The 25,179-nt window shown below is 40.9% G+C and overlaps 1 protein-coding gene across 5 annotated transcripts in view; it reads left to right on the forward strand.

The window, feature by feature from the left end:
- Positions 1-25,179, forward strand: part of ADAM23 (ADAM metallopeptidase domain 23) — a 339,892-nt gene that overhangs the window by 99,359 nt on the left and 215,354 nt on the right. For all 5 annotated transcript variants that reach the window (XM_073633382.1, XM_073633385.1, XM_073633383.1 and 2 more), the window contains exon 3: positions 13,422-13,498. In XM_073633382.1, the coding sequence (XP_073489483.1) occupies positions 13,422-13,498 (77 nt within the window). The remainder of the gene's footprint in view (positions 1-13,421; positions 13,499-25,179) is intronic.

The following is a 25,179-nucleotide window of genomic DNA, read 5'->3' on the forward strand; positions in this document are numbered from 1 at the left end:
TGGAAGCTGATTTGTTTCTATGCAGAGCTGCACCAGATTTTGCACTCTCCAGTTTTAATAAATCTCCCCCACTGTTCCAGGCCACTTCATAATGTTACCTGTTACCATAACAATGTCACTATGAAAGTAAATCTAAATAAAAACCCTTAATGAGCTCCTTTGATGCGAGTATCTAATTTTGAAATTCATGAACTATTTTTTCTCTATATATTAGGGATTTTGCAGTCTCCGCTGTTCTTTTTTTGTTTTTTTGTTTTTGCTTTTGTCACAGTATTCTGGGCGTATTCTGTCATGGATGATTTGCAATTTTTCTAATACATAGTTTTTATATACAGTATATTTACAGTGTATATATATATATATATATATATATATATATATATATATATATATATATATATTTTAAGAGAAAAAAAAATATTTGAAGAATAGTCGACACTTCTGGGATGTTCCCACTAATGACAAAAGGGTGATGACCAACATTTCAGTAATCCATGTCACCTCCTACATAAAGGTGGTCTGTGCCCCACCAAAGCATCAGTCATCTTAATTAAACAATCTATTGCTACTCCTTTTCTTGTGGAAAATCATTTGATTCAACAACTACTCTCCTTTGAACATATATATATATATATATATATATATATATATATATATATATATATATATATATACGTATTTGATAAGACAAGGAGTAATGTGTGGTAATGTGTAGCAACCAATCACAAGTCAGTATAGTTCCTGTTGTATTGTTTGCCGAGATCCGTTGCTATCAAGGACAGGTCACCTATCTTCACTGCTCATACTGCCAATTAGTTCTATACATTTTATTGGGGAAACGACTATGGTTAGTTTACAAAAAATAGTACAAAAGTGGAGACGTTGCTGCATTCGACAGATAATTCCTGATTACCTGCTGTGGGCAACATCTCTTGCACTATTTATCAGACTTCACAACAGGAACAATGAATGACTCACACTTAGGCTCCATTCACATTTGTATGATTCCAAAGTTGCACTGACTTTGGAGTGCAACTTTGAAGCAACGTTAGATGGGTGCAACTTGGATATGACTGGCTTTGACCAGCGATAATGGACAACTGTTGCACAACTGTTGGACTGTATAACATTCAGGTACGACTTTCATGCAAACTTTGAGGGTTAACATTGAAGTCTATGGCCCTCAAGTTGCATGAAAGTTGGACCAAAGTAGGGCATGAACAATTTGAAGTTGCTGCAACTTTAGGTTGCACATGTATGAATGGTTATCATTGGAAAACATGGGGAACGACTTGTCATGTGACTTTGACATCCAAAGTTGCATGACAAGTCGCACAAGTGTGAATGGAGCCTAATAGGGACAGTATGATGGCTTCATACACATCAGTTCTGCATACATGTTTTGCATCCAAATGTAATTTTCATTGTGAATGCAATATTTTCTTTGGATAGTGTTAGATCCTTGCAAAATTCAAGTATTTATTAAAAGTATTCATTTCTTGAAGTCATTGGTATAACAATTAAAATTATAGGTATAGTTTAATATATTTTCATTTGATTATTTTGCATTCTCTGAAATATTGAATAAAAACAATGATACACACATCACCATTAAAAGTGTTCACAAATACCCATAAAGCGTCCATCTCATGTGAAATACAGAAAACAGGTTATAAGATATTGTCATAATGGTATAGGGTTCCCAGCAGTGGCGGCTGGTGTTCAAATTTCTTCCCACCCAGCCAGCCAGCCATCCATCCGACCACCACCAGCCCACCCTTTTTTTTAAGCCAATTAGAGCCTCAGGCTCTAATCATGTGCTTCCAAAAAAAAAAAAACATTGAAATCCATGCGTCTGGCACCCTGCATGTAGATTAGGGGCCAGGCACATGGATTAGGGGAGCAGCTCCTGTGTGCCCTGCATGAGGGGCCACCACTGGTTCCCAGAATATTACATTTTCCTCAAGGCTTCCCATTGTGTTGGACATGTCAAAAAGAGTTATGCACCATTCTTCATTATCTTCTAGTCTTGCCCGGGATTCACAGACTTTTGGAAACTGGTTGCACAGGTCATTCTCCAGCTGGTGAATGTCTAGATGCTGGATGAACCGGTGGCATTTCTTTTCCATCTCACCCCAATGTCAGTGAAACACTACAAGAAATCCCTTTTTAGTACACCTGCTAAAAGCAGACAAATCTTGTATCCCAGTTTATTGGCCACCCAGGTCTGTTCACATTTCTGTGCTCAGGTCTTTTTTTTAATGTCATGTTTGGCAGGTGGTGTCGCATGCTAAATGCACCCATTGAAGTCAATGGGACTGTGTTGCAAACACGTGCAAATCACTTGGCACATGATTATGGTGTGGTATTTCAATGTAAATCACCCTTGGGATTTAAAAAAAAAGAAACAGGCAACCAGGAGGTGGCAGCCCAGGCTGCTTTTCAGAGAGTCATAAAGTCCACCATCCATGTGAAAGGGGCATTATGCTGTATATAAAAAGGAATTCTATAAAATCACTGAGGTTAAAGAGAGTGGAAAGGTTTTTAACCTCTTTGTGCTTCCCATCAATAATTCCAAGGCAGAGCAATTTCTTATTCAGAGATGCTATGAAGGAGACCTTGGTACCATTAATGAAATGCAATAGTATTTAAAATAGTTTATATGTGTGTTTCAATTGTGTTTTGCTAGTTGGTCCGAGTACAGATTTAAGCGTAGTAGTCAGATTTAGCTTCATGGATGATTAATGATAAAAAAGAATATACTTCAGTGTATTGTGTATTATTTTAATAAAAAATCTATTTTGGTATATTACTACAGCTTTTCTGAAAACAGAATGATACATTTTATTGCTATAAATACAATAGAAAAGGCAAGATGGTCTTCATTATTATACTGCAGAGTGTTGATGTGATAAGTGAGATAAAGATAAAGAGGAAAATAATGGAACAAGTGAATAAATGATTTGCATTAATTAAATGACAAATAATTTCTAGGGGATTGCTTGGCTTCAAGGAATTCTCAAGGTCTTTTGTATGCACATTCTGCATGATTTCATTTGCTAGCTCGGCAGAATCCACTTCATCTGACCTTCTGTCACACAGGCATGACAAACCAAAGTTTTTCATTTACCAGCATTTCATTTTTCACTGTGTCAGTTTAATGTGGCTATCACCCACAGAGTAAAAAAAGACCTACTTGCAATATAATTGAACAGTAATAATTGAGTGACCTCAAAGTAACAAAGTGCATGTGTATTTAACAGTCATTTTCTTTGTCTCTGTAAAATTGGGGGAACATCAACAGACAATTGTGTTAAAGAAGAACATCTATTTTTATGTTCCCTTAGCTGGTTTGTGTAATTAAAACAATAACATCATGGGCCCCTTGGCAAAGTAATGCTATGGGGCCCCTACAAGCCTGCCCAATTTACGCACCTCACACCTGTACGCTCGCAGCCCCTCTCACACCTGTACGTTCTCAGTCCCCCTCACACTTGTACGCTTGCAGCCCCCTCACACCTGTGCGCTCGCAGCCCCCCTCACACCTGTACACTGGCAGCCCCCTCACACCTGTACGCTCGCAGCCCCCCTCACACCTGTGCACTCGCAGCCCCCCTCATGCCTGTACGCCCGCAGGCCCCCTCACACCTGTATGCTTTCAGCCTCCCTCACACCTGTACACTCGCAGCCCCCCTCACACCTGTACACTCTCAGCCCCCCTCACCCCTGTACACTCGCAGCCCCCCTCACACCTGTACGCCCGAAGGCCCCCTCACACCTGTACGCTTTCAGCCCCCCTCACACCTGTACACTCGCAGCCCCCCTCACACCTGTACGCTCTCAGCCCCCCTCATCCCTGTACACTCGCAGCCCCCCTCACACCTGTAGGCTCACAGCCCCCCTCACGCCTGTACGCCCGCAGGCCCCCTCACACCTGTACGCTTTCAGCCCCCCTCACACCTGTACACTCGCAGCCCCCCTCACACCTGTACGCTCTCAGCCCCCCTCACCCCTGTACACTCGCAGCCCCACTCACACCTGTGCGTTTGCAACCCCCTCACACCTGTACACTCTCAGCCCCCCTCACATCTGTACGCTCGCAGCCCCCTCACACCTGTACGCTCTCAGCCACCCTCACATGTGTATATATGACACACACGTGTACATAGATACACATACACATATACACAGAAACAGGCACACACATGTACACACACGTACACAGACACACATGTACACAGGCACACACACACACATGTACACAGGCACACACATGTACACAGACACGCATGTACACAGACACACACACACACGTACACATGCACACAGACACACACATGTACACAGACACACACACACAGACACACACATGTACACAGACACACACACACACAACCCCCCAACACCCCCTTTACTTGTAGAACAGCCCTTACTTGTTAGGTGGTGTTCCTTGTCCCACTCCCAGCTCTTGTGCAGGACACACGAGGGGTGCACATGCCAGAATTTACCAGAGGGGGCAGCAGAGAGCCCAATGTCAGATCAATGACTCTCATACACATTACAAAATCCAGCGTAACCACGAAGCTCTCCTGCACCCGCCCCTGCCTTCTCCCATCCCCGCCAGACACCCTTCTAGACACTTGGGCCCTTAATGTATGGGACGTACCCCTCTGATGGTGCCCGCTAAGCCTGACTCCCTTGCCCCACTGCTTCTTATATTTGTCTTGCTCTGATGGGGGCCCCAGGTTCTGGGGCCCCTGGGCAGTGCTCAGTGGTGCCCGCTCAGTAAGACGGCCCTGTTGTAAGGCCAGTACCTGAAGCCTCTTCTCCCCTATTTTCCAGCAGTTAGAGGTCCTCTGACATCATCAAGACCAAAGTCTTGCACTGGACATGAGGACATTGAGGGAACAATCCACTGCTGGAGCATAGGGGAGAAGAGGAGAGCACTGGCTGCTGGAAGAGTGGAGGATTGGGTAAGTAAAACTACTTTTCTTGGCCCTTAGACATAAGCATTCAACCCATTTAAAAGAAATGCATGTCCAGGTTTTGGTCCTTTTCTGTGTGTTGTCAGCTCATGGGACTGTCTCACTGTAAAACACATTGATTAACAAAATACCACACAATGCTATTACATACTAATACAATTAAGGACAGTCTATTCAAATCACATTAGGTGGAGTGTTTGTTACTAGGGATGGGCGAACGGTTCAGCCCGAGCATACGTTCGGGCCGAACTTTCGTTGTTTGGACGTTCGACAAACAGCCAAACAAACGGGTCGTTGAACTGTTTGTTCGCCCCCCCCCCGAACCAACCAAAATGCATTGCAGCGCTAAACAGTGCAGTGAAAGCTTCAGCCAATCAGGGCACAGAGCACTGTCACAGTCATGATTGGACACTGTCATCATGACTTTATCCAATCATGGCTTATTCCCGCTCCACAGTATAAAAGTATTCTTTCAATGGCAGCCATTTTCAGTGTGATTTCGAGGTAGAACAGGGCTCTGTTCAGTGCTATTAGTTAGTTACTGTGTTATACTGTGCTATTTTGCTTAAATTGTCAGTGTAGAATATTAGTTTAGTGTCAGTCTAGGATAGTGTGAGTGTAGTGAGGAGGACCATCATTTAGCTTTGCATAGTGTGAAGCTAGAGTAGGGACAGCTCAGATAGTTTCACTGTAGTATAGTGAGACCATGTCATTCATATATACATTAGTGTAGAGCAGGGACAGCTCAGATAGTTTCAGTGTAGTGTATTGAGACCATGTCAGTAATCTTTACATTAGTGTATAGCTAAAGTAGGGACAGTTCAGATAGCATCAGTGTAGTGACGGTTGAACATCGTCTACTTGATTGCGTTACTGCCAGTTTAACGCCATTTACTTCTGTGTGCGTTACTGCCAGTTTAACGCCATATAGTTTTGTGTGTGTTACTGCCAGTTTAACGTCATATAGTTTTGTGTGTGTTACTGCCAGTTTAACACCATATAGTTTTGTGCGTTACTGCCAGTTTAACGCCATATAGTTTTGTGTGTTACTGTCAGTTTAACGCCATATAGTTCTGTGTGCGTTACTGCTGGTTTAACTCCATATAGTTTTGTGTGTTACTGCCAGCTTATCGCTATTTACTTTTGTGTGTGTTACTGCCAGTTTAACGCCATATAGTTTTGTGCGTCACTGTATGTTTGGCGCATTATATTGCAGTATATTATAGTGTATCCTTGGAGTGTGTCTGTGTAGTGTGAGTTCTCAAATTAAAGTGCACCAAACGCCTTTTTACATTGATTAAAGTGTATCTACGCACAGATTTCAACTTCTTCTTTACATTTGCTTATAAGCACCGCCCCCTCGCTCCCAAAAATGTCTGGGAGGACAACAAGGAGAGGCAGACGTTCCCTTGGCACTGTAAAGGGGCCAGCAACAAATGTGCCCACAGGCAAAGGTGGACGTGGTGGTCAGTCCTCAGGCAGGGCATCATTTCGTCTGTTTAGTGAGTTTGCCCGTGCTATCCAGCCACAGCAAGCAGAGGAGGTGGTGGACTGGCTTACTAAACTTTCCTCATCCTCCTCATCCTCTGTCACGCAAGCAGAGACAAGTGTGCAGTCCCCTGCAGTTGCCAGAGTGGATAAACCTGCCTCCTTGTCCACATCTGTTCCTGCCATAGCCCCAACATCAGCCATTGAGGAGTCAGCTGAGTTAATCCACAGCGTCAGCCACTTGCTCCTTGAAGATGCCTAGTCATTACTGGATTCAGATGTTGGTTTTGAGGTTGAGGATGACAGAAACATGAGCCTAGAGAGAGGGAAGAACACTGGTAGACAAATTGTCATTTATGTTCCCTAAGCCGCAGCGTATTGCCAAGTTGTCTCCTGTGGTAATGATGAAGATGGAGGAAACTGAAGGTGAGGCGGCGCAACCCCAAGGAGGCCGACATCAACAAAGAGTAGAGAGCAGCTACCCTATTCCATCACATTCTGCAGCTGTTATCTCCTGGCCCACTCCCCAAAGCTCAGCTGTCTGGGCCGTTTTCAGCACTTCTGCAGCAGATTGCACTGTTGCTATCTGCAAACTGTGTCTCAGGCACATCAAACGTAGCAAAAACACCAACCATATGCATATCATTGCAATATTTTTTGCCTTCATTAAGAGCACCTCTGTAGGGTTACGGTGGGAAGGCGCCCCCGACACCCAAAGAGTAATTTTTCTGCACCTGTTTGACAGGTGCATATCATTGCAATTTTTGTACAGCAAGACCAATTCTTGCTTTCATCAAGAGTACCTCTATAGGGTTACGGTGGAAATGCGCCACTGACACCCAAAGACCAATTTTTACACACCCGTTACTTCTATACAAAGTCAAAGTGACACCAGAATGTATCCAAAAAATCTCTAATCTTGTTCCCAGTGCATTACATTGTGGCCCCATCATACACACTGGTTCCCCAGCGGTTGCTGAGCAAAATAAAGGCAGCTTGCAGGGAAAATTACATTTTTTTTGGCTTTATAAATGCAATTATTGGTGTAGCAGATTCTAGACATGGTACAGATCTGCCACTGTACAGGTAGACTAAGGAGCCTCCCCAGGCACTATATTGGAAGGAATTTTTCATTTTTAGGTTTTCACTTTAAAAATTAAAAAAATCACTGCTCATTTAAAAATTAGGTTTTTCACAAACTTTTTCTTTATTGATACATGTCATATAAGCCCATGCTGTCAATGACACACCCCCTTGAGGTGTTTCATCATATTGCCTGGGCTTTATAGTTCTCCTGTCCTGGATGTAATCTTTAGTGAGTGTCCTTCAGTCCAGCAGGAGAATGCCCACTACCACTGATGGAGAGAAAGAGCAAGCCCCCCATAACATCTATATACCGGACCCCTATAACCATTGTATGCCCAATTACTTGCATATAAGCCTTCAAAATGGGCACTTTTGATTTTTGACGTTCGGGTCCCATTGACTTTAATGGGGTTCATTATTCAGGTCCGAACTTTCGCGGTGTTCTGAAGTTCTGGTGCGAACCGAATGAGGGTCTGTTCGGCCCATCCCTATTTGTTACCCCAACATTTTATATTTATGATATGTGCCTGCTGTACAATGTACTTGTGCGAGAAAGTATCCTGTTCTCTTTGTATTGCTTCCTTTATGTGTAATCCCTGGTGTTCCTGCCAGTCCTTCTGCTAAAACTGACCACACTAAACAGGAGAGCACAGCGTGGACAGTTCTCTGTGCCTGCTCTCCTCCAATCATCAGACATGTCCTGACACGCCCCTGCTGCTGCAGTGTGCTGCTGCTTCTCCTCCCTCCAGCTCTTATGCAGCTGAGAACAGAGGGAAAGGGATCACTTATAAAAAAATGAAAAAGACATTTATAATGTTTTTTTTTTTTTTTTGTATTTATACAAAAATGTTTTGCCTTTCATCTCTATTTTAAACTGAATGGGTAGGTTTACAAGGCAACCATTTACAATCACTTTAAATAAAGTATTTGAAGATGTGACATTGGAGATTCTGCTGCTGATTTATTTGGCTGCATATGCTGAAACACAGAAAAGTGTTAGTGAAAACCTCGGCAGCCTTTTTGTGAATTTCTCCTTATCCTTTACCCCCTATTTTATTTATTGGGGAATAAGGAGAAAGTAAGGTCCAAAAAGTTACAGCTGATAACTTCAAATAACGTAAACTGCAACAATGCACTTTTTTTATGAATTTCTGTGTGCATTCTGCAATGAAGTACATTTTGGATGTGCTATTTTCACACTGCAGCACATCCAGGAGGCACGCTTCATTCCCCAGGCTCTCCATTTCACTCTTGTATCATTCGCTGGCATCAGCAAGCTCAAAAAGAGCAGAGTACACTCTCATTTCTATTAAGCAGTTTGCATTTCAGGGAGAAAGCTGTGAGCGACTGAATAATGCAGTATTTGAGCCAGCTATAAGACTCCTTCCATTAGTAGGGGCAGCCTTTCCTGGACATAAACTTCTATATGGAGCTGAATCTAAATGCACCCCAAAAGATAGTAAAGTGACTTTTTATATAAAAGAAAAAATATAAAAGAAATCTTGGCAAGATACAAAGATAGATTTACCTGGCTAAAGTTGTTGTCGCACAGGGATTGATTTACTAAAATTGGAGAGGAGTGCAAAATCTGGACAAGCTGAAGTTAAAAGCTGATTGGCTATCATACACATCTGCACCAGATTTTGCACTTTCCAGTTCATATAAATCAACCCTATTGTGTGATCATTTCTGCTATTTAAGACTCTTTGGGGGAAATTTACAAAAACTGGAGTACACAGAATCAGGGGCAGCTGTGCATAGTAACCAATCAGCTTCTAGGTTTTATTGTCAAAATTTAATTGCGCAAGTTGAAGTTAGAAGCTGATAGGCTACCATGCACAGCTGCACCAGACTCTGCACTCGTAGTTTTAGTAAATCAACCCCATTGTGAGTTAATGTAGGGTGAGGGTGTTGTTAGCATTATCATAGATCCAGTGACAAGAAATAATGTTGATGTTTGCTCATGGTGGAATTGATGAAGAAACTCTTTCCCTATCTGACTCTCGCAAACATTTGCTTACATCATTACTTTGTTTTCTTACTCCTTCAAACACCAATATATTTAGAAAGCTTGGATCCCAGGGCTCTTTATAATAATAATAAAGAAATATAAAGAACATTTGGCTATCAACAAAAACCCTGGCCTGTTACTACTTCACCAAACAAAGGCGGATATAGACTGACTCCTACACAGCCTGCCTGATAATAAAAAAACACCAGATACATTGTCCAAAAGTATTTAAAGTGTATCTCCAGCGGAAACACATTTTTATTTTGTTTTAGACAGAATAGGAAATGGTTAGACCGCCATCTATTTTTGTATTGGCTGCATGCCATTGGGGAGATTGTTGACTTAACGGGGAAACAGATGAAAATCTCTCCAAAGTGAGGAGAAATCCTGTCTTTAGAAGATGTCCCTATTGGAAGATTCGTTCCTCACCTCTTGTTCTGTGGCAACCATAAACATTTGGAGTCCTCCAGGACAAATGCAGAGCAGAAACAAAGACAGCAATGAAAACCTGACAATGGTTCTCTCACTTTCCTTCTCTATCCAAATTTAAAAATAATGTTTTGGTTGAATACACACCATTTTTACAGACACCCTTGATGTCCTTTCTAATTACTTTGACTTTGAAGATATATAAAAAAAAGTTTCACTAAGTCTGTGATATGGCAGCAGTATACACATAAATCTGGCAATTGTATGGCCTTTTTTGCGTAATGTGAGATTTATTGATAGAAAGAGTAATCTCATTTGTAATGCAGAAATATTTTTGTGGTGCCAGTTTCATATGTCACAAATGATCTGGATTTCTGGGCATTTCTGGGCATTGGGCCACCATCATAGAACCTGAGAGACTCTTTTGAACAACTGTGAGTTGGCTGTGACCTATCCAAACTCTTTGAACTTTGTAACTTAGAACTTGATCCATACCATTATAAGCTGTACCACAAAGTTGTGTCACCATTTACTAGCCTTCTGTGATCTTCATCAGCACATTAATTAACTCCTGTATGACTTGACTAGAATAATGTTTAGAACACTCACAAAATCCTACCATCAGATAAAATCTAGAGATAGCATCATCTTCCCCTTTAAATGGAAGAAAAACCTAACTATTCTTAAAAACACCCCCCACCTATCCTGCATACCCTGTATAAAAAAAGATCTGTGTACTTACCTATTTTTAATCCAGTCTAGTCTGGTTACGTTATCCAGCAGCTCAAGCTCCCCTGTGTCAGTGAGTGGCTGCTGCAGGGGAGAGGGGGGCCACCAATAACAGATGGACCATGGGAGCCTAGGCTTAGCCCACTGGGAAATCACAGCTGGTGCGAATTCCTTTACATAGGGGAGCTGGAGTTGCTGGATCATGTTACAGGACCAGATTACAAAAAAGGTAAGTACACCTTTTTATACAGGGTATGCAGGATAGATAGGAGGAGGAGGAGGGAATGGTTCTAAGAATAGATATAATGAGCCTCGACTAACACTTTAATTATGACGAATTGATTTAGCCTCTATTACAAATTGCTCTTGGATTAAATAAATTCATTAAGTATAAACAGAATCTGTTACATGTTAAAGAGGATCATGGTGTTGTACAGCAAATATAGACCAATCAGATATTAGTTTTAGTTTGAAAGAACATTTTTCTGTTTCCTTATACAGTAAACATTTTATTGATGCTTGGATGCTCTGGGCAAATTAATCATTGTCAGTATGCATCTATTTTAGTGTATGTAAAGACGTTTTTTTGTTTTGCTTAGGGATTGGTAGGGGGTTGCTAAACCCCTGACAGACGTCTTTTTTTTGCTCTTTGTGTCTTGTTGGGGAGATTTCCCTTGACTTCTAGTAAGTGAGAAGGACAGAGTTACCCCTCCCTCTTGTTCTGGTGATAATTCTCAAAGTTTGGATTTACCAACACTTTCTGTTTTGATTTGCCACTGTGACAATCACAGAGGGTGATCCCATTTTAATGATACAAATGCAAAATCAAACCATAGAGGATTGCACTCACAAACATTGGACTTAGATCGCATGTACAGCAGGATGTATGTCTCCCTTCCTGGCCTGTATAACTGGGATGGCTCCCAAGAACGAGTGGTGATGTTATGAGAAGTCACTGCGGACTCTGTTTCCTCGTCTCGTCAGGCTGTGTCTGCTGTAGGGCACGCGCACGGTCCAGCTGGCACTGCGCGACGTTACTCGCGGCCAGAGAGGAAGGACAAGATGAGTGAGATGTCTCCTCTTTAGCTAACAAAAACGGTTGCCAAGACTACATGTTTCGGAGGCGTGTCCTCCTTCTTCAGGTCACCTTGTCCTTCCTCTCTGGCCGTGAGTGACGTCTGCAGTGACTTCTCATACCATCACCACTCGTTCTTGGGAGCCAACCCAGTTATACAGGCCAGGAAGAGAGACATACATCCTGCTGTACATGCGATCTAAGTCCCATGTTTGTGAGTGCAATCCTCTATTGCAGGGATATGCAATTAGTGGACCTCCAGCTGTTGCAAAACTACAAGTCCCATCATGCCTCTGCCTCTGGGTGTCATGCTTGTGGCTGTCAGAGTCTTGCTATGCCTCATGGGACTTGTTGTTCTGCAACAGCTGGAGGTCCGCTAATTGCATATCCCTGCTCTATTGTTTGATTTTGCATTTGTATCATTAAAATGGAATTACACTAGGGCAGCCGTGCGCTCTCTTTTCCTTGTATATTTCAGATTAAGTCTGCCACCCAGTGGATCTTTGAGAGAGCTGTAGCACCTAGAGCAAGAGAACTTTTTCTATATAGACTGTGAACATTTGAGAGTTGGTTGTGGGGTCAGCGCTGACTTTGTTTTTTTGTGTTTGGACAGAGGGTGATCCCACCTGGCTGGAACATAGATAGAAATACAAGCTTGACAGGGGTACTAATCTACCCCTACGCTATTCAAAACTACAGAAAAACATTTAGCTACTAAGTATATGCACTTTCTTTGACAATAACTCTATGAATAGTTTGCATACCTAATTAACAATTTGTATTTTTTTTTAAATAATAACAGGACTTTCATTGTTTCAATAATTATTTTATTATAGACTGGCAAATGTGCAAAAATGTAAAACAAAATTATATCATTGATATGAATTACTTTTTTAATATAATTTATGAATACCTATGTATCTGATAATTACAGTATTAAAGTAAATGAATTACTTTTTTAAAAATAATTTATGGATTCCTCTGTATCTGATAATTACAGTATTAAAGCCAAAAAATGGCTTTAATTTTTTTAATCAAAGTCTCCAGCTTGCATAAGTTCACTATGTCATCACAACCATTCTGATTGGTTCACAAACATCAGTGGGGACTCGAGCTGTCAGTGACAGTCAGAACTGAGAGCCACCAACTATGCAAAGTGTCAGCTGCTGGGTCCTAAACGTGTGGCATTTATAAATATATTCCAAGACCGGGGAAGCATGCTGGGGTATATTTAAATAAAGATTTGGGAAAGGTGGTTAATCGGGGAGGTGTAAAAAAACAGCCATTTCATCACTTTTTTTTCTTCTCTAACATATTTCCATAAAAGCTTGGACTACAGTGTAACATTATCTGGACACTGGCTGATCATTTCTCAAGGAAGGTGTCCTTTAACAATGGTTTTTATTATTGGCTATGTTCATACACATTAGGGTTTAAGGAAAGGCTGACCCGTACATAAATGAAAGAGTACGATAAGATATGGAATGATATTATGGGGCCATTAATCTACAGTGCAGACGAACTGTTAAAACAATTATTGGTTCTTTATGCCCTTCAAATAGGTTTCATAACTGCAAATTGAAATATAATTACTGTATATTTGATTTTCTTCTTACAGGCTGTGCATCTTGCTCAAGCCAGTTTCCAGATAGAGGCCTTTGGATCCGGGTTTATCCTTGACCTATCACTAAACAAGTAAGCTTTATGACATTTAATGGAGCCTTTTCTGCTTTTGGACTTTGGAGTTACCAATAGATTTTATCAGGCAGTTGCTACTTTTTTCCCCCAGATTACACTGATGCTGAGGGTGGATGTTTAGTATATAATTAAAAATGCTCTAAAGAAATGTGTGTGTGTGTTTGTAATGAGAAATGAAAGTTGAAGTTGAATTTGCATATTTTACTTTCCCTGGTTCCTCATTCCCCCTTTCATCAGCCCTGTAATAACATTTTTAAATAAAACCTTTACATTTTCATCACATCTTATTTTAAAAGCAACAACACCATAATTCGGGCTCTGTGCTTTCCTATTCAGTATGGGTAGATTATGGCTGGTGGATTCCTGCTTCAGGAATCCTTTCAAGAACCCCCAGCCCTGATGCAAGCAGTAGAATGGCTCTTGGGGGAGTAATGCCAATGTCCATGCCCTAATGGGCAGACATCAGGCTGCATTTCCATGTGATGCTGAGCCTCCATGATTGATAAAAAGTGGAATCCAATGAAAGAAAGGGGCGGGCAAGGGACAAGGCTGGGGAGGAAAGAACTAGATGATGCTAGACGAGTCTAGACATTTTCCAGCCAGGAAATGAGGCAGACATACAAAATACAAACATGTTATACTTACCTCCTCTGTGCAGTTGGTTTTGCACAGAGCAGCCCAGATCCTCCTCTTCTCGGGTCCCTCTTTGCTGCTCCTAGCCCCTCCCTCCCTTGAGTGCCCCCTCAGCCAACAGCTTGCTACAGGGGGCACCCAAGCTGAATCAGAGCTCCGTATATCCATTGAGACACAGAGCCCCGACCTGGCCCAGCCCCCTCTCTCCCCTGATTGGCTGACTCACTTTGATTGACAGCCAATGGAGCCATCTCAGCAATCATCTCAGCCAATCAGGAGGAGTGTTCTGGATGGCTGAGGAGATTGTGGACATCGGTGGAGACAGAACAGGCTCAGGTAGGTAATTGGGGGGTGCTGGGGAGGCTGCTACACACAGAAGGTTTTTTATCTTAATGCATAGAATGCATTAAGATATAAAACCTTCTGCCTTTACAACTCCTTTAAGGTTTAAATGTGTATATAATTTGACATGTGGTTTGATGTTTCTGTGTTATTGAAACCTACACAATGACTTGGATCTGGTATTTTTATACCATAAGGCTTTGTGCCTTGGTTATGTTCTTCCAGGCTGCACCTATTCACTTTGTACTGTAACTGTCCAATTGTTGGCTCTGTTTGTTTGATTACACAATAAAAAAACTTTTTGTAAAAGAAAAAAGTAACGGTCACTAAGAAGCTCAAACGTCCTAAAGTCAAACTCTGGGTGAAAAAAAAAGACCCTTGGAGGTGTTAAAAAATGGGCTCTGGCTGCAGTACCCACTGGTCCTCACAGTAACTTCTTTCTGCCACTAGATGTCCTCAATCTTTCACATTGAATGACATTCAGCACCATTCAAACCAGAAGACTGAGAACATATAATAAGTACTGAGTATGATGGACCAGTCCTAAAATATGCACTGCACTCACAGTATAATAATGATATCAGACCAGCTTTCTACATTATTAAGTACCGACCATCTCCACAATATAGTACAGTAATTCTTTGGCTTACTTTGCATCCTTTTTTCGATTTCTCTTCTCGTTGACTCTGTTATGGCTCACTATTATACTGTATGCATTAGTCTATTTGTGGAGTGAAGTGGGTTTTGAGATCTCATCATATGTATTAACTATTGTCTGCATGTATTGTATGTTTTATCTTTTAGCCACTTGAGCTTTAAAAATATATTCACAACCTTGGAAAAGGAGCAGTCTGATGTCCTGACTTTCAATTTTTATTATGTACAAGTATACAAAAGAGGCCAAAAATACTTCTGGAGGGGAGGGCAACTAGGGGGGCAGAGTCCAAAGGCCTTTCAATGAAAAAGAGTAGGTTGATAGGCTAGGTTGATTATTCATAATATAATTCCCTCATAAAATTGACATGTGCTGAATGTACCTGTCTACACTAACATTTGACCAAGAAGATGCCTCAGATTTTTCATTTTGCCCCAAGACATTAATGAGGCAGGAATACATTAAGCACTTTCTTAAAGGTTGATTAGTCAGTAGATTAATGTATGTGAGGATTCTTCATTGGAGGAATGCATGGCTTGACTGATATCCCTGATAAACAAACTCTGAAGTACAGCATATGTTTACACAGTCCCCTTTGAGGGTGGTATTATCACTTAGCAGGCAGAATGTTGTCAAGTATTGAGTGACGACATCATTATGCAGTCTGAAATAGAAACTTTCACTGCTCCTGTCTCAGATTATTCTGGATGGAGGTCCTGTCAATTTTAAATTTAATAAACAATCTAAAAAAAGTTGAGGATTTTTGTATTGCTTGGTTACATTGGTCCAGCTTGGCCCAATTTAAGTATGCATATCTCATAACTGATCACTATGTAGGCTGCTAATCACTGTAGTAGTTGCCAGCAGCAGACTTCAGGGTCCAGTGCCTAGGGGCTGTAATTGCACATATTAACAACAGGGGGTCGATTGCTCGGCACTGCCACCATTTAGAGAAAGTCTTGTATGTTTTCAATGAATACAAGGCATTCTCTGACTGAGATGTGTAGATCATGTCATCACTGCACTGCCTCACATCATCCAACCAAAGAACGCCTGGCTATGAGTAAGGCCACAGTGGCCGAAACGCATTGCATTGTTTTATTGGATGTACTTGTGTAGTCAATAAATATTTTCAACGTTTGAGTCCACAGAGTTGCTGGCTTATATCTATCAACATTAAAAAGGTACTGCAGTCTGTCCACATATTATGTAATAAAACATCTTTGCCATTCTGAAGCTTCCCTCCAACCACTTTGCATATTATTTTATATATACTGTGATTCTGTACTTGCCAAATATGCTGCAGAAGTATCCCTCCACTAAGTCTGGCTGCAACCATTTTAACTGTGGGCAGCTGAAGCTGCTGCCTGTTCACTTCCTGGATTTACACAGACACACAGAGGCTCACCTCCAGCTCTGCAGCCCTGCAGCTCTTATTGGCCCTCTTATGACTCACCCCCCCCCCTCTTCCTGGCAAACTCTCAGTCAGTTAGAGAAAGACCTGTGCATGATGTCATAAACCTAGGCTTTTTACCAGACAAGAAACAGGAAGTGGGCTGTATAAGGTATTTACTGGCAGAAAAAAAATGTTTTACTATCCAAAGCTAAAACAACAAGAGCAGAAGATTTAATAGATGGAAAGTTGAAAAAATGACTGAAGGTCTGCTTTAAAAAAGCCTTGTGTGTATTGCAAAAAAATGGGGCCAAGAAAGCATCCTCCTGTGGTTACTATGCAGAATTGCAGCTGCTGGGCACTGGACCCAGAGGACTGCTGCTCTCATTGTAGTAGCGGCAAATAATACAGTGATTGGCACCTTACATAGGGATCATTCAGGTATGACATAAGCATATTTACATTGGTCCAAGTTGGACCATTATAACCACGCAATAAAAAAACATATCTAAATGTCAGTTTTCAACAGCAATAATTCTTATAATTATGTTTTATTGTCATTAGTAGTCAAACAGCAGGGATTCTTTTTTACAATTGCAGGCCACTAATACTACATATCTCCTATTCCAAATTGCTGAAATCATTATCATCATCAGACCTATTAGTTACAAGGATGACCTACAAATATGTCAATAGCTGTGTTCCAACACATCAAGTTTATGTCTCCCCTTTGATCTCAGATTGAATAATACAGAAAATCCTGTCTCATTTGTTTTTTAATCATTCAGAGATCCAGTTCCATACTACCACCATATTTGTCGGTATAGATACCCCCAGTTAAGCGCCTCTGTCTTACAGGGACAAAGACCAACGACTCAATAACTCAAACAAAATGACTTTAGCACATTTTCAGCTTTGATAGTTTATTTATAACATATCACCTTGAAGTATTCATAGACGTTTTATGTACAGAACATACTAAACCTGATAGTGAGTACTCTAAAAGTAGAATATACAAATAGCAAGGTATGTCAAAACATCTAGATACTCTCCTTGTCATGGTGCTTTCAAATTAACATTGGAGTTTCTTGTGCCAACACCATCATTGAGCAGCTCAATTCTGCATGTGGACCACTAAGGAATAGTTATGGAAAAATAATATTACGTTTTATAAGCTGGAGCTATAGAAAGCGAATACTTTGCTGACTCAACATTTGCTCATTCCATTGTCTTGTTTCAGCATGTTTAAATAAAAATGAATCAGCAAAATGGGATAATTAGCTCAGAATAATGATGCAGCTTGGTTGGGTATTAGAAGCAATATTTATTTACAATAGTGTGTTAAATTGCCTACCTACAAAACAGGAGTAAGAACATTTACTCCTGAAATTATACAGGACATCATTTCACTGAAAAGGGAATGTATGGTAGTTTTGTATATATAATTGTTACATTACTGCTCAGGGGAAAAAAAAAGGATTTGTGGTTGTTTAATAAATATGAAATATTGCATAGTGATAGATTGTATTTTTACATGAAGCTCTAGTCTCCTTTTTTACATGTTTCTCCTTGCCTTTCACTGAAAAAATGAAATTTGTACACACAACTAAATGAGTCATAGTAGTAACTCATCTTCTTCACCCCTTAGGACATTTTACACGGAGGCTGTGATTGAGATTGATTGACTGAGGGGGAATTTGCCTTTTGCATGAGACTGTTCCAGCTGAGCTTAGCGAATTTGGTAAAATTTCACTTTGCAAAAAGTAACCAATACCATGCAAGGACAATTAAAAAAAAGACTGCATTTTACTTTCTACATGTTTGGATGATGAAAATCTCCAAACAACTCTGCTGTGCTTTCTTTCTCTATGTGCCGAAGTAAGGAAATAACATGCTTTCTCTTCATAGTTCTCCAAGAAAGGAACCAACTTATTCTGCTGTGCTTTCTGTACATAGTGCTTTATAGTCCTCTGGGAACTTTGGGGTTGACTTACTGAAGCTGGAGAGTACAAAATCTGGTGCAACTCTGCATAGAAACCAATCAGCTTCCAGGCTTTTTGTCAAAGCGTAAGTGAACAAGCTGAAGCTAGAAGCTGATTGGCTACCATGCACAGCTGCACCAGATTTTGCACGCTCCAGTTTTAGTAAATTTCCCCCTTTGTGTCTTGACACCTTGTATTAAATTATATGTAAAACTAACAGACACAGCAGTAGCTACATCCTTCTAATCTATGGTTGAGGATGAAGCATCAGCAAGGAGGTTGCTTTGTCTGCTTCCACCCCCTGAAAAGTTCTCCATGTGTACTTCTAATGCTGGGTTACAAGACGTTCCTGTGTTTGTACAGGAAGTCACATGATAGTATAAAGAAATCAACCCCCATCGTTTTGGACCCTCACTGGCTTATTTACCTATTCTAAAATGTTAAAGTGTTACTAAACCCACAAAAGTAAAATCTGTCTGTATATGCAGCATAGCATGCTTATTATACTCACTGTGGAACTTAAAGAGGAGTTCCACCCGAGGTCCAGTAAAAAAAAAAAATTAAAAGTCAGCAGCTACAAATACTGCAGCTGCTGACTTTTAATTGGACACTTACCTGTCCCAGGGTCCAGCGATGCGGGGGATCGAAGCCCCGCTTGTCTCCCCCTCCGTTCAGCGGCGCCGGCATTGCAACTGTGGGCGCCGGGCTGTGGCTTCACAGCCTGGCACCCACTGCGCATATGCGAGTGGCGCCGCGCGTCGTGATTGGCTGCTCAGTCACCTGGGACCTGTAATGGGTCCCAGATGATTGACAGGAGGGAGGGAGCAGAGCTGAGCCCTTCCTGTGCCGAGGGGGAAGTGATGTCACCAGCCCAGGCACTGGAAGAGGCAGATTACGAGGGACCACCTAGCAACAGGCATTTAGAGGTAAGTAAAAAAAAAAAAAAATATCCAAATGTTTTTTTTGTATTTTTTTTTTTTTAATTTTTCATGTAGATTTTTTTTTTTTGGGTGGAACCCCACTTTAAGGTGTTAATCCTCATATTGTGTAAAAAGGCTCTTTGATCCTGTATGGACAGATTGCCCCCTCCTGCAGGGTCTCTCTTGGCAAGGCCAGAGAAAACACAGCCAGAGTGGTCCCCCTGCACATGCTCAGTTTGGTCTCTATTGCTGGAAAGAACATTTCCTTGTTGAGCTGAGCTTTTCAGTTCACATGATATTGACATCACACATTTGGGTGTGTATACAGATCCTAAATGGCATCCCAGCTCCTTCCTCCTCCTCCTTCATGCCTAGTAACTAAAAAAAAACACAGTGGGCGGGATGTCACATCTTGATTGATGGATGATCTGCCTCCCATAACAGCATGAGGACACAGGCTGTAGTGAAAATCTCCTCCTACCTGAACACTTAGCACTCACGTGGCCGTGGTATACATATCAGCCAAAAAGGTATATAGTGGCAGTATTTTAATGTAAAAAGAAGATTTATAAGCTGTGGGCACTGCGGGGGGTGATGAACTATTTTCATATTACTGGATTTAGTAACACTTTAAGGCTGGTCCTGTGAAGCCACAAGGTTCTTTTCACATTTGCCTTTTTTTCTGGGCTAGGCGGTCCTCATTAATGCAGAGAACATTGCTGACACGATGCTTCAGATTAAGGCCACTTTCACACTGAGGCGCTGGCTGCTAGGTTTAGCTGCGCATTACTGTCGTTTTAGCGTTGCTTTTCGGCCGCTAGCGGGGCGCTTTTTAAAAGGTTAAAACTGCCTGCAAAGCTTCGGCAGCGCTGGCCATTGATTTCAATGGCAGGGGCATTTTAGGAGTGGTGTATACACCGCTTCCGCACTGCCTCAAAGATGCTGCTTGCAGCACTTTTTTTCCTGTCCTGCAAGCGCACTGCCCCAGTGTGAAAGCACTCGGGTTTTCACACTGGGGCTGCAGAAGATGCAGTTTACAGGTGCTTTTCAGGTGCTATTTTTAGTGCAAAAATGCCTGTAAAACGCCTCAATGTAAAAGTGGCCTAAAGGTGAACATCTAAACCACCAAGCCCTATCCTGTTACATAAATAAGTTAAACAAAATTAAATTAAAAGCAGAATTCCAGGCAAACATTTTTATTTAAATATGCTGTGTAACAAGCAGTTAACTGTCTAGGATTGCTGTGTTCTCTTTAATGCAGTTTCATTTAAACTGGATTATACAGCTCTCGCTATAACTTTGGCTGCTTTGGCTATGAGAGCTGTGGCTCTCAGACATAAAAACCATAGTGTCTTTTATACACCCCCCCCCCCCCCCCCCCCACTCCCCTTGTCCATTTACTGAACACCTTGTATTCTGTGAACTATACCAGAAAATCACGGGACTTAACTATTTGTTACATTTTAATAAAAAACACATTTTAATAAAATATTTTTTCCTAGAGTTCTACGCTATCAACAACAAAAAAACGGATGTATCATATTTTTTTTTCAGATATATTACACACATTTAAAAAATCTTTTCTTTTATCTATTGAGTGTATAGTGTGTTTTGTAGGTTATACTTCTAAGGTCCATTAAGATCCATTGAATAGTATTCCATTGCCTAGAGCATTGTTATTTACAGTCTGGGGTATTTAGTACAATACTAAAGCCATTAACCAGCTCTTCCTTAAAAGCCTTCATTAGATGCCAAGAGCTCAGTCATCTACAGACTAAATGTCTCTATTTTAGGTAAGGCCAGGAGAAGACCATTTATTACCAACAATTTGCAGTAAAAAAGTGAAGTTTATGAAGTTTATGACATTCCATTCATGGTTCACAAAAACACCTTTTGTAATGTAGTGATTCATCTGTGATTGATAAGAACTAGGTGGGTACTACAGCCCTATCCCCTGTGGCCACTGCTTTGATACCGTAGACCTTGATATTTGAATATTGTGCCTCTGATAATGGTTACATTTAAAAATTTACAACTGCCAAGTGCATAAGCTGCCTGTAGGATGATAAACTTCAGCTTCACAAAGTGTGAAGGGGGGGCACCTTAGACAATAGGGAGCTGAGAAGAATGGAAAGGGGTAGGTTGCTTGCTGCAGGGCTGCCGATAAGGGGATACCACCGGTCTTACTGTGCCCAGACAGCTGACAAGCTGGTATCCTGGACAGGAGGGCATGATTGGTGTGGTAGGGGAGGCATTTACAGGAACCGATCCCCTGCAGTTCCCCCCTGCAGCAACTGAAAACCGGCTTCTCCTCCTCTCCCTCCTGCGGGCCCCCTTGTTCCCCCCAGCCAGCTTCCCTTCCTCTCCCTCTTGCTGCTTTCAGGATGGAGAAGAGTGTGGGGCAGGTAAATATATCATTTTTCCTGGCCCCTTCCTTTTCTGAATGAACACAGTGAGCAATCGGTACCAATCATTCACTATGTTTATTCATGACTGAAGCATAGTAAGCAGTGTTTACTATGCTTCAGATTGTGAATGAACAGGAAGTCACTCTGTATATAGCTATTCCTGTTCATTCATTTTGCTTAGACCCCTGATATTTCACCCCCCCCCCCCCCCAACAGGACTGTTACAAAAATGTAACAAAATAATAATAAATACAATTGTAAAAATACTAAAAAATACGATTGTAAAAAATTAAAAAAATAAATAACTAATGGCTCATTCAAATGGGTCATACAGTGTGAATAAATGGTTTGTTTGTGCTGGTACCACCTAATACTCTATGGGGATGCAGTGGCTGTACGAACACAGCCGCAGGTCCTAATTTGAGGAATTTGTGTAGGTGCGGGTGAGTGGCCCCGAATGCACACTGGCTGTGTTCGGGTCATATACCTGCACCAACACTGCAGCTGGGCCCCATAGCGAAACATAGGCTACTCTGATGGGGGTGGGGGTAGGCTGTACGGGGCCCTATGATTTCTAACAGTGGCGCTGGGCTGCAGCATGACTATGAGAGTTGTGTATGAGAGTCACTGTATGCTTTTTAGAAACCTCAAATTTTCATGGAATTCGGTTGCACTGTAAATAAAAAATAGTTTTCAAACACGTATCAGAAGATGCCTGGTTTATTGCCCCATGACCGGGAACTTTGCAATGTACTAAACACAGTTGCATTTTAATCATAGCATGTTTCTATTACACTTACATTTTTGATTCAGTCATTTAAATCCTTTATTGAAACTCCTTAACCACTTGCCGACCGGTCGCCGCAGTTTTACTGTGGCAGAATGGCACGGCTGGGCGAAACGACATTATGTTACGTCGCTTCGCCCTGTGGCCTCCGGCCGCGTGCGCGCCCACTGCTCTCCCCCTGAGCCGATGCAAGTGCCGGGCTCCTGCTATTGCTGCTGACACACCGAGAACCCGGATCTGTGTGTGTAAACACACAGTTTCCGGTTCTCTGAGGGGAGAAGAGACAGACTGTCTATTCTTACAGAGTATGAACAGCGATCTGTCATCTCCCCTAGACAGTCACCTCCCCCCTTCAGTTAGAACACACAATAGGGAACACAATTAACCCCTTGATTGCCCCCTAGTGTTAACCCCTTCCCTGCCAGTGACATTTTTACAGTAATCAGTGCATTTTTATAGCACCGATCGCTGTATAAATGCCAATGGTCCCAAAAATGTGTCAAAAGTGTCCGATGTGTCCACCATAATGTCGCAGTCCCGCTAAAAATCGCAGATCGCCACCATTACTAGTAAAAAAAAATAATAATAAAAATGCCATTAAACTATCCCCTATTTTGTAGACGCTATAACTTTTGCGCAAACCAATCAATATACGCTTATTGAGATTTTTTTAACCAAAAATATGTAGAGGAATATATATCGGCCTAAACTGAGGAAAAAAATTATTTTTTTATATTTTTTGGGGGGATATTTATTTTAGCAAAAAGTAAAAGTATTGCGTTTTTTTTTTTCAAAATTGTCTCTCTTTTTTTGTTGATAGCACAAAAAATAAAAATTGCAGAGGTGATCAAATACCACTAAAAGAAAGCTCTATTTGTAGGAAAAAAAGGACATCAATTTTGTTTGGGTGCAACGTCGTTGTCAGTTAAAGCGACGCTGTGCCAAATCGCAAAAAGTGCTCTGGTCAGGAAGGGAGTAAAATCTTCCGGGGGCTGAAGCTTTAAAATGCAGCTACAACATTCATTAGCCAGACAAGAAAACTCTGACACTTTTAAATTTTGTGATGTTTAATTATAGAGGGGGGGGGGGGGGGGGGGGGGGGGAGAAAAAGGGACACAAAAACTATTCCTCTGTTATTAGACATGACCCTGTTGTGAAAATAAAACGGTTTAAAAAGATTTACCTGCAAAAGGTCACAAAATCCCTCTCTCACTGCCTGCAAAATTGCTCCATTGCTAAAGAATTGTCCCCAGAAGTCTGCTGGAAACTGACACTTTCAAAAGTGTCAGTTTCCCATATCCTTCGAAAATCTCACTAGTTCCTTCCCCCAACCTCCATGTCCCTACTGCAATGAAATAAAGTTCATTCTTGTATAATTTTAAATGCACAGCTTTCCTGGGGGGCAGCAGTGAGGCACAATGGTGTCACCTTTGCCCCAGGGAGTGGTTGTAAGCTGGGGCCAAGGTAAGAATGTTTCCTGTTTTTCTAATAAAAGCTTTATGTTTGGCAGCCTTTCAAAGTGTTTTGTATTTGGATGGTGGGGGCTGCCAGCAGCACAGAATTTGCATTTTTGCACAAGGTCTGCTTTAAGAAACCAAGTTGTACCAGGAACGTCTGCAGTGGAAGTTAAAGTAAACCCTTGCATATACCCACTGAAGTGACTAGCTTCAGGTGACACACAGAGATGAAGCAAATACTAGACATGTGCAATTCATTTCGTTCCGAATGAGTTTTTCAACAAATTTCCTCAAATTTATTAATTCGGAAACATCCGAATGAATGAAAACCCATTTTTTCTGAATATTCGTAAATTCGAATATTCAAATATTCGAAAATTCGTAAATTTGTAGATTCAAAAATGTGTAAATTCGTAAATGTGTAAATTCGTAAAATTGAAAATTCATAAATTCGAAAACCCGAAAATTCGAAAACCTGAAATATTAACTAACTATTAAATTATAGGTATTGGAATTTCCTTTGAAATTTGGCTGCTAGTGAGCGTAATGAATACGAATTTATCCAAAGTTACGAATTATCTGAAATAATGAATTCCGCATCTAAACGAATGGAACGTAACAAATTAATAATAATAAATAACAATAATAATGATAAAAAAATTATTATTATTAATATTTACTATTAATTCGTTCCGTTCCATTTGTTTAGATGCGGCATTGGTTATTTCAGAAAATTTGTAACTTCAGATTAATTCATAATCGTTACGTTCACTAACAGCCAAATTTGAAAGGAAATTCCAGCCTATAATTTAATAGTTAGCTATTATTAGTTAGTTAGTTAGTTACTCTTTCGAATTTTCGTATTTTCTTTCTTATTTTTGTATTTTTCAAATTTACCAATTTTCAAATTTACGAATTTTCGCATTTTCGAATTTACGAATTGCGATCATAACGAATGACCCAAAAAAAAAAAAAAAAAAGAATGAAACGAAAACGACCGCATTTTTCGGCAGTACACATGTCTAGGAAATACTCCCACATAAGTTGTATTTGTTTATCTACAGCATTTTATCCTCTACAGCTTCCTAAAGCACATAGATC

The sequence above is a fragment of the Aquarana catesbeiana genome, linkage group LG06 (assembly GCF_042186555.1).
Source record: "Aquarana catesbeiana isolate 2022-GZ linkage group LG06, ASM4218655v1, whole genome shotgun sequence".
Lineage (NCBI taxonomy): Eukaryota > Metazoa > Chordata > Amphibia > Anura > Ranidae > Aquarana > Aquarana catesbeiana.